Here is a 9,827-nt window from a genome sequence, read left to right as displayed (position 1 = left end):
CTTTATACAGAGTGAGCAGCAGCTTCTTGTGGAAGTATGACGACGTGAAACACATTATTTGTTTAAAAAGAAAAGAAACACGGCCGCTGTAATGAAACAGGCGAGAACGAAAAGGCAGACGATCACGGACCGACTGAATGCGTAATTGTAGCCTAAATATATACATTAACTGACCACGGCTCTGAATTGAAGCCGTCATAATCATTCCATTCAAGGTTTAGGCTACTAATCATTTTCACAAATTAACAGTTGTACTCTTTGCCTTAAAAGTAAGCAGAAGATAATGTTACTCAGGAAATTTACAATGAAGATCAATTTTCTACAACGCTAGAATATGATGCGTAAATATCTCTTTCACTCTGTTCCTCCCTCTCTCTCTCATGGGCTAAAATATAAGTTTCCTAAGTCATATTAACTTCCACTGCTCGCTTTTAATGCAAAGTGTACAACTGTTCGTTTTTGCAAATGACAGTGACTCATTGAATGGTTTCAGTTAAGAGCAGTATTTCATAAATGTATATTTTTAGACTATCATTCAGTTGGTCCGCTATTATCTGCCACACTTTTTCTCACGTTTCATTTTTTTTATTTTTTATAGAGGACGAGTTTCCTTCTCTACATATTATATGCCTTGCTCCCTGTATATATGCACATAGAAAATAAAGACACTGAAGAAATTGGACTCTAAAATCTAGAAACTATGAAGATAATTAAGTGATAAATTCCATGCACACTTACATTAATGGAACAGAGTGATATTCATCAGTTATTTCCCCCCAAATATAAGGTCAAAAACCATTGAGGTATCCTCTCCCTGTGGTTCCATGAATGTACTGTAGCCTACATCACTAGATAGTTACTGGTCCAGTGAACTAAGACTATCATTTGGGAGGATTGTACAATTAGGATATGTTCTTAAAATTGTACAATCCTCCCAAATTATATTCCCAGTTTACTGGACAACATAAATTGTGTGCTAAAAATGCCAAATACAATGCACATGGAAGTGGAACAAACATGATCCTTATTGTTAAAGAATTTAAAAAAAATTAATCAACTAAAATATTTCAAGGTGCATTGGTCAACTATAGAAATGTACAGCATTGTATGTATTGCTCTTAGTAACAGACTTCATTTGAAACACATTTGAAATGTTATCAGCCTTTTCTAATTATCTCAACAACTGCCATAATATATTCATCAAACTTCTAACAACAATATGAACAGCAGTCTTCATACAGCAATATAACAGTAACAATGACTGTCACATGAATAATTATAAATAAAAAAAATAATGGTCACAACTTGAAATAATAACAGTACTTAAAATAAACAGCAAAATGCACCTGTTGTATTTTAATCCAGGCTGATAATGACAATAGGGTAAAACCACTGCTGGGTGATCAGAAAAGGCTCCAGGATTAAATAAATCCTGGCTGTTAGCCTTGTCGGGAGCAGGCTAGCTGTACAGAATAAATCTCCATGGTGATTTATGTGCCTCCGCTTTCGTGAAACCGAATCAAGGCTTAATAAATCCAGGATAACTGGGAAATCCCAGCTTAATCCCTTATCTTGGTTTTGTGAAACAGGCCCCTGCTCTCTGCTGTTGTTGTTGTTGTTGTTGTTGTTGCTGCTGCCGGTGTTCTAACGGAACACCATACCCATCAGAATGGGATACCTTCGGTTAATGCGCATGCGCAGCAGTGAAATTTGTGGGATTGCGCATGCGTTAAATTTAAACCATCATTTCAGCATACCTAAGATTACAAGCGGTAAGTGTTGGTGTATTATATCCAACCCGGTCTCACGGCAGTTCGTGTAAATGGCCACGTTATTCTTAATCTATTGATACGTGTTCACGGAGACGTTTTTCTCGTTTTTTACGTGTAAATGTAACGTTATTTTTTACGTGTAAATGTAACGTTATTTTAGCACTTGTAAATGTAACGTTATTTTTTACGTGTAAATGTAACGTTATTTTAGGACTTGTAAATGTAACGTTATTTTCGCGGGTAAGGGCCGCCGGGGGACGAAAGGTTCGCTCCATAAGCCGCGAGACGCCCGCTGGGGACCCGCTGGATGAGGTGGCCGGAGGCGGCCCGAAAAAGGACGCTCCATAAGCCGGAGGAGCGCCGGTGCCCCGCTGGTGAAATACATTACTTTACATTTTCGTCTTGTCCACGTAAAACCAACAAAAACGTCTCCGTGAACACGCATATCAATCGATTCAAATAACGTCACAATTACGAACTTCCTTGAGACCGGGCGTTATATCGCATTAAACAATGGGCTATCAAAACAGCATACCTCTTTTATAAACTGTATTTTTTTTTATTAAACCAGGGGTTATCAAAACAGCATACCCTTCACAAACACTGGTATGCTGTTTTGACAAAGTAGGCCAAATTGACAGACCCCGCTACAAAACTAAACTTCCGGTATGCTATTCTGACAAAGTATGCTACATCGACAGAACACCGGCAGTTAGACGAGTGCTTAGGGCCGTCTACAAATTACAACACCAAAAAGAGATGCAACAAAAATATTTATTAATTTAATGATTAAATAAGGTAATGTCTCCAAACTTACCTCAATTATAACTTGTCTCCTGCTAGTTATACTACAGCACTTACTTTAAAAAAAAGTTAAATTAATAAATATTTTTGTTGCATCTCTTTTCGGTGTTGTAATTTGTAGACGGCCCTAAGCATTCTTACTGCCCATTAGGTAGCAGCAGCAGCTGCAGCTGCAGCAGAGACGAGAAGCCAGCAGGCAAGTGTTATTTACATACACTTCTGGTGTACTTACAAACTTTCCAATCCATCGTTTTATGAGTAAATAAACTAGGCTATTTATACTAGTGTAGAAGTTTGGTATCATTTCGGGCATTATTATTGGGGTCATTTACGAGATACATCACTGGATCCATTAGCCCTGCGCTAAGCTATTCAGCTGATAACGCTACTCTACGCTAACTCTCCCAATGTTAGACCCAGGTGAAAAAAGCTTCTGGGGGGGTGTTTGGCTCGAGGTCATGGTGCAAAGGACCCTAGGGTGAAATTACTCCGAACCATCACTTTAAAGCGTAAACAGAGTTTACTAAAAACAAAGGTTTTGAACAACTCACTTTAGCAGTTGGTTTTTCCGCTCGCTGCCATCTCAGCTTTTTAGTAAACTCTGTGTACACAAACAATGTTCTCAATGCTGGAGTTCATGTGTAGAGCCCCTGGTGATACTAGCACAGTTTCATGTTGGGTCCAGCCTTCTTAGTGTTTTAGAAATGGCGATTTTGATGCAATCATAGTAGTGCCCCCAGCACTCCCATTCAAAAGGCCATTTGACCGAAAACGAAAATACGGTCAATCTTAAAAGTGGCGCTTCAGTCCTTATTATGCTTTTAAACGAAAGTCTGACTTGGGTCAAGGCACAAAAAGACCCTAGGTTGCATTTTGGCGAGAGTTATGCTTTAACACGCAGACATGGACATCGAACAATCTAAAATAAAGCAAATAAGTGCATTTCCCAAAATGTAAAACTATTTGTTTAAACTGTGTCCTTATACTCAAGCCACAAGCTGCACCAACTAATCAAAAAATAAGTCACCTCACAGATGTTTTGCAGCATTTTGCTCTAGTATAAAGATGTTGTTGTTTCATATTGTGAGTTTAATGTTAGACCAAAGTCTATAACCACAATATTGACTTTTTATTAAACTCAGTGCTGATTGTGAGGGAGTTTGATACTTTTATTTGCATTACTTTGTTTATCTTTGCACCGTTCTACCATGTGAGCATTAAACAACAAGATTACACAGATTAATTGCACACACATCCACACACACCAAGCTCAGCCAAAGCAACACTGGAGCTTAGACATCAACTGCAGTCAAATGTGATTTAAAAAAAAAATATTAAAAACAAATATTACATTTTACTGCTAAAGGGGGAGGCTGTTTCTTGTAAACACAATGCCATCATTGACCTACTGACCGCCCTCTCCGAGGCGGTCAATAGCACAACAACATTGGAACAAAACCCCAGGGTCTGTCATGCAGGATATGCACAATGACAGTGCCATGGAGTTACTGCTTGTTCTTATCTCTTCTTTTGGCTCTGAAGATTCGCACCGTACATTTGGCTCCTGATTTCTCTCGTAAGTGTTTTGTTTTTGTTGTCAATAATTGCTTTTTCAGGAGAATGCTGACGGGTTATTTTTTTTGCTGTGAAGGGAGCTTCTGAGAGACATTAATCATCCTGCAATTTTATCTGCACATCCTGGTTTCTAAACAGCTGGTACAACTCATGCTGAAATAACAGAATCAGGCTGAACAGGTCCTGAACTTAGATCTTCACAGAATAGATACTTCCAAAGGATTAAATAAACTCCAGTTGAGTTGTTTTGACTCCTGGCTATAAAATATGTTGGATGACATTATGGTAACAATGATATTTTCAGACAAAGTCAAAGGTATCATTTGTCCCAGACAAATCCATTTTAAGCATTAGTACTGCCTCTCTCTATCTGACCTCAGCAGAGTTTTCCATTTTTTGTGTGACCATGAGGGGCCTAATAAGAGTTCATTGTGAGTGAGTGCCTGGTACTGCCTAACCCACACACGCCCACATACCCACACGCACGCATGCACGCACGCACTCACGCACTCACGCACGCATGCATGCACGCACGCACGCACGCACGCACGCACCACACACACACACACAGAGTACGGGAAGCACACGTGGGAGTGGAGACTTCAGTATGCTCTGTTGTCTTGTATGTTTGTATGTGTTCTGTTCATAGTCCAAACATCTTGGAGAGATACACCCAGTGACTGGGACACCACCCAGTCGACAACCAGGGCCGAGCTGTGAAAACTGAAAAAAGCATCTAAGTCACACTATTTAAAAGGCGCTTCTAAATTGAGTAATAAGAACAAAGTCATTTCTTAGTTAAGCATGGAAAATAATTGTCTTGTTCGTAATAAAGCAAATCTGAAACTTGTTTTATTACTGACGTAAGTCAAACATAGTTATAACCATTTATATATTTAAATGGAATTGAAGTGACATATTAAACCACTGTTTGAAAATAGATATAACCTTTTCCAATATTTTCTAACTAACTTAAAAATGCTCTCCCACAACCAGCAGATAAAGTGAAATTTGCATCACCTTGTGTTCTCTTTTAGTATATCTGGACACCATCCTTAAGAACCACACAGCTCATGCTTGTGAAGGGGACACGCTCATCATCGAGTGTCCCTCGAGGACATCTGTGGCCGTACTCTCAGCTTTCTACGGACGACGTGTTCCTAATCAGTATCTATGTCCCTCTGCAAACACAAACACAAGTGTGGAGGAGGATAAAGATTGCACTTCCCCAGTTGCTATCGAGGTATATAAATTACTTTTTATTTTTTTATAAAATGCTATTGTGACCAACACAGCAGATTACTGTTGTCGACACACGTTGTCCTATCCTTTTAGAAAGTGCTGTCAGAGTGTCAGGATCAGCGGTCCTGTCACATCCCTGTCTTCAGTCAAGTGTTTGGGCAGGACCCCTGTCCTCTCACCAGCAAGTACCTTCTAGTGGCCTACAAGTGCAGACCAGGTATGTCATGTGGTCCTATGCCTAATATGTGGACAATCATATAACTACAACAGTAGTGGTCAGGGTACTTATGTTCGTAAATCAAAGTATAAAGCAACTAAGATTGTGTGTACTGCATGTTTAGGCTCTGCAAACAATGTACTTAATTTTCCAGAAGATCCCATAGTGAACCATGAAAGTTCAGTCAATTTAACTCAAGGTCATTCAGGGCTTTTATCCATATCACACAGTCTTCATCAGGGGTTCTGTTGTCTGTTTGTATCTGATGACATGCAAGCTCAGCAGCTGTTATGACTTCTTAATTCTTAGCACTTTTGGGACTTTTTGACTTATAAGTTAAACATGATAACATAATTATCTTGAGGAAAACATTGGCTAATGAAGGAAGTGTGATATGTTTAAAAGCCCTGGAAAAGACAAAAAGTTGGGGTTTGGTGAAACAACCCCAACTCAAGTGGCAGCCACTGGTTTCTGATCATTTTAGTAAAGTATGAAAACCAACATGTAGGGACTTGAAGCTTGATTGAGATAAGTGATCAAACACACATCATCTCTGTTTTTATTTAGTTTAGTTTATTTAATTTTCATTTAATTGCAATTTCAGTAACTAAATATGTTTTAGGGTGGATTGATTTAGAAAGTGTGTATTGCATACCACCTTTTTACTTTTTAAAATTCTAAATAAACCCTCAAGGAAGTATGTGCAGTAGTGGAAGAAGTATGTTAGATCTTTCACTTAACTAAAAGTAGAAATAACACAGTATAAAAATACTCCATTACAAGTAAAAGTCCTCCATTAAAAATGTTACCAGCAAAATGTATTTAAAGTAAATGTGCTCTTTATGCAAGTGTTATTGATCATTTGACTATTTCTAATGATGCATTACATGTAAGTCACATTTAATGCTGTCAAGGTGGAGCTCATTTGAACAACATTGATACTTTTCTATACTGTTGGATAGTTTAAGCTATAGCAATCCATCAAATTGTAAGACCATATCTTTAACAAGTCTTTATCTGAAAATGAACTAGTTAATAAAGCATGTAGTGGGGTATTAAATACAGGATTTCCTTCTGAAATGTAATGGAGTGGAAGTATTAAGTAGCATTAAATTGACATAATGCAGATTATGGCCACCACTCTTAATTATGGACAGATTTATTCTGCACACAGGGCTGAGCAGAAAAAATATATTTTTCAAAAACAAACAGTACAGTAAAAAAAAAGATGATGTCCAATATCTCAACCATTTTTTTGTTTTTACATGTGATTTACAGAAACAAAACTAGTGGCTTGAAGGAAGCTCAGCGGTAACATAACATCAGTTATTCATGAGCTAAAACATGCAAAAACATTAGTACAATATATTCCTTAACATTTATGTTAATGTTCATCAAAATAGTAATTTCTGTGGACCCATCTCTGTTTTTCAGAGCACCACCGCACAAGGCTGGTGTGTGAAAATGAGCGTCTGAGGCTGATGTGTAAAAACGGGACTGTCCTTGCGATCTACTCGGCCACGTTTGGACATCTGCTGCACGGCAGTCCTTACTGTCCTCAGGAACCTGGATCACACATTGACATGGGTCGGTAATAGGGCGCTTAAGTGTCATCTACTGGCAAAATAGTGGAACAGATATTAGTTCTATAGCCACCTGGGGTAGCAAACTACACGATATATGGTCATATTCAATATCTCCAGATCCTAGGCCTTTTCAGAAGCTTTGTAAACCAGCCTGGAACTGCAGTGTCTTTTTGGAACCTTTGTACAATAAATTCAAATGGATAAATCAAAAACTAAATAGTTATTTATCAATTTTCAACATGAAAATTGATCATTTTGTTGTTGTCAGCCACAGAATACAGTGGAGTGAGTGTGTTGACCAATCAGAGGCTGTCTTCCTGACTAGATCTCCAAATGCGCCAGCAGCAATCAGTCTATGGATGTGACCCAGGCTGGATCTCACTTCCTTTAAATTGCATCCCCAGCTCCCCCACTTGCTTCCCTTCCTTGCGTCTTAGTCCGTCTCACCGAGGAAGCATCGGAGAGATGGAAGAAATCATGGGAGGAGAGAGGAAACAAGGAAATGTGTTTTTAGAGGAAGGAGACGTCCTTTCCTCTGAAGCGTCACGTGAATTTGTCAGCTGTATGGGCGGAGTTAGCAACGGCTTTCAGCTGCACAGCTTCCTGGAAGGCTGCTCTCCTGTATCCTCGCTCATAGCTCATAGGAGATCCCTCCTCGATCCTCAGTCCTCGCCCCTCGGGTCAGGAATAAGACTTTGAGACAATACATGCATTATTACAAAGGAGACCATATGGGCAAATGGCTTAGACACGAGAGTGATAGACACAGTGGAGAATAATTGGTGTGCTATTCATTTATTAGTATGCATTAGAGCTGAGATTTGAAGAGCCTAATGTTACAACAAGAAACAATCTTTTAATAATGAATGCATTACAGTTATTCATTTTTATTAAACTTAATTTATTCCAGAGTGTTTGTCGCCTTCGGCTCTGAGGAAGGTGTCACGTAGGTGTCACAGCAGAGCCAACTGCTCAGTAGTGGCTGATACTTTAACCTTCGGGGACCCCTGCTTCCCGGGCACCAGGAAACACCTGCGTGTGTCCTTTACTTGTGGTAAGTGACAAACCGGATGTTACTGCTTGTGACATGATTTGCTGCATCATATAAAAATCTTCAATTTTCTATTTAGTGCCCCGGTATCTTCTGGAAGATGTGGGTCGAGGGTCAATGGATCCTTTCATGATCTCAGACTACACACATGGTGAGAGTATGACTGAAAAAGTCACAGGTTTTGTTGCATGAAGCAGACTTTAAATGGTGTCTGAGCCCAGGCCCCTCTCACCTGCAGGTGGATGGTACACTGGCCCCACCTACAGGCCTCAAAACGTGCTCTTAACCAACTCTCTGGAGATCATTGAAAAAATACTGGGTATGTGCACTGATGCCTGTAGACCCCAGGCTATAGTGTTGCATGTACATTTTTGATAATTGTTGTAGATCATTTTTAAAAGGGACATAGCATGTTTCAGTTCTAAAAAATTAAACACTAACTATCTAACGAATTGGCTTTCCAAACGGCTCAGTTTAAAAACACCAGTATAGTTTTTTAAGGAATAATTTGACTGCAGAAGGACAGGATGATATACAGGGCAGAGAAGTATTCATTTGCAGTTTTATGCCATTTTTTTTATTTAGATTGATTCATGATCATCACATGCCTCGATCTCTTCCAGGTCTCCCAGAGCGAGTGGCTCTGTACTTTGTCTCTGGCATCTGTGCTGGTCTGGTTTTCCTGCTCTGCCTGTTTGGTATACGCTCCACACTAGTGAGGGATGTTAAAGATCTGGTTTCTGACCTGAAGGATGAGCTGAAAGCTTCTCGCAGACAGCGCAAGGAGCTCATGGAGGACCTCTTCGACGATGACATCTCAGACACGTCATCCTTCCGTCGCCTCACACAATCATACCGCACGACAGAAATTCTCAGTCCTTCCACTTTGACAGTAGAGATGGTTGATAGTGAGGTGGATCAGATGAGGGATCAGCCCAACGGAGACATTTGGCCACATCGAGACTCCAGCCCTTACGCCATTCATAAGATTAAAACCTTAAATTAAACAATTGAGAGAAGTTACAAGTATTAGAGAAACTACTGCTAAATCATCTTTGCATCTCTGCTATGAAATTGAGGTTGTGGACTGAAATTACATACAGACATTTATTTTACCTATGCATGTATTGTCATTCATGGCAAATTGACTCAATAATGAGGGAAATACACAAAGTCTTAATGTGCTAGATTTATTACAATCTTATTAAGAGTAACATCAGACGATTTGTTCTTTAAATTAATTTTAAATGCAATGTAATTTATGAAATAACAGTGGGACCAAAGTTTCAGCCTCAGCTAATTTTCTGACTACATTTGTTTTGGTTATTTTGATGTCATGTAAAAACGTCAAAATCAATAATGTACAAATAAAATAATTCTGAATAATAAAGCATGTTGTAATGGGGTGAGAATTGTGGTCTGTTTACAGTGATACCTCTGATTAATATTTCATAAAGCGCACCTGAAAAGTTAAAGAACTAATGCACAGTAATCCAGTGTAAACCTGTCACAGTAGTTTGTGTTACAGGTGTACTTTAGGGTTATCCAGCAGTGTGTTATAACTTACTGTCAGTGGTGGA

The 9,827-nt window shown here is 39.1% G+C and overlaps 1 protein-coding gene across 1 annotated transcript; it reads left to right on the top strand.

Annotated features, from left to right (window-relative positions):
* The first annotated feature begins 4,033 nt into the window (after window positions 1-4,033).
* si:ch73-335m24.2 (protein eva-1 homolog C) lies at window positions 4,034-9,653 on the top strand. The gene is given in 9 exon segments (XM_039812586.1): window positions 4,034-4,080; window positions 4,082-4,152; window positions 5,189-5,394; window positions 5,487-5,610; window positions 7,045-7,197; window positions 8,107-8,250; window positions 8,327-8,398; window positions 8,486-8,566; window positions 8,871-9,653. Coding segments are annotated over 9 exon segments (1,266 nt in total). The 5' UTR covers window positions 4,034-4,048; the 3' UTR covers window positions 9,254-9,653.
* Window positions 9,654-9,827: the final 174 nt, after the last annotated feature.

The sequence above is a fragment of the Perca fluviatilis genome, chromosome 10 (genome assembly GCF_010015445.1).
Source record: "Perca fluviatilis chromosome 10, GENO_Pfluv_1.0, whole genome shotgun sequence".
NCBI lineage: Eukaryota > Metazoa > Chordata > Actinopteri > Perciformes > Percidae > Perca > Perca fluviatilis.
Note: the sequence above shows the minus strand (reverse complement) of the source record. Positions and strands in the feature narration are given on the sequence as shown.